This window comes from Perkinsus marinus, assembly GCF_000006405.1.
Source record: "Perkinsus marinus ATCC 50983 genomic scaffold scf_1104296951038, whole genome shotgun sequence".
Classification (NCBI taxonomy): Eukaryota; Perkinsozoa; order Perkinsida; family Perkinsidae; genus Perkinsus; species Perkinsus marinus.
In genome coordinates this window covers 1-900 of record NW_003209445.1, presented here as the reverse complement: position 1 = coordinate 900, position 900 = coordinate 1, and the positions used below count along the sequence as shown (strand labels likewise).

Genomic DNA, 900 nt, shown 5'->3' with positions numbered 1-900 from the left:
GACTCTTCTGCCATTTCCGATCCTATGACAGCAATGATGGTGCCTCGCCACGGCGTAGCTCTTGCGGTTCAAATTGAACCGCTCAATCGAAAAACAATATGCCCAAAACTGAAGCAACACAGTGAGTAATGAACTCATAGCCATGATAATCCCAGAGAACCCCAGCCTACTGCTGCACAACATGTGTTTGATCAGAATGGAAAGTATCATGTGAATCATGTCTTGACAAAGATACGTTACTGTACGATTGCGCTTTCTGACGACATAGCTGAGAAAAACATGCCTGCATTTGCGACAGAATCCGGGTGAAATTCTCGCATTCTACATCTCATCAATTCAAATGGAGAAGTTCAGGACGGTGCTTTCCGACATTCTGCAGGAAAGACATAGTAGAGCGCATCTACAATCTCGCCCGCCCATAATCCGCGACCGTACGACCAGCGCATCCCCAATCACTGTCCAAATATAGTACTGTCAATAAGTTGACAACATGTTCCGCACTCTCATCGTCGCGGCTCTGGTGATCGCTGCATTCAGCAGCTTCCTGGACTCCATTACTGTGGAGCCTCCAGTATATGAGCCTGAACTTGCGAACGGGTAAGCTGGATTCGATTTCAACATTTTCCTCTGAATGTATAAGCACTTATTCTCAGGTCGAAACCGTTCAAGAAGGGCTCGCCCGAGTGGATGAAGTGGTTAGATCAGTTGGCCGATATCCTCGCCCTGACCACCACCTCTCCTCCACCGGAGACCACTCCTACCCCCCGCAAGTTCACCTTCCCTTCGGTAGAGCCCCCCCATACCTCACCGGCGCCTCCGCCGACTGAGGTTCCGGGGCTCAGAGCGGGAGGAAGCTCCGACGGGTAGGATCAACAACATCTACTTCATCATTTGGCCATG

The 900-nt window shown here is 50.2% G+C and overlaps 1 protein-coding gene across 1 annotated transcript; it reads left to right on the top strand.

Annotated features, from left to right (window-relative positions):
- Positions 1 to 490: 490 nt before the first annotated feature.
- Positions 491 to 786, top strand: Pmar_PMAR018147 (hypothetical protein; the record flags this gene model as incomplete). Its single annotated transcript, XM_002777832.1, has 2 exons — positions 491 to 597; positions 654 to 786. Coding segments are annotated over 2 exons (240 nt in total), but the record flags the coding sequence as incomplete, so codon positions are not given.
- Between the last annotated feature and the right edge of the window lie 114 nt (positions 787 to 900).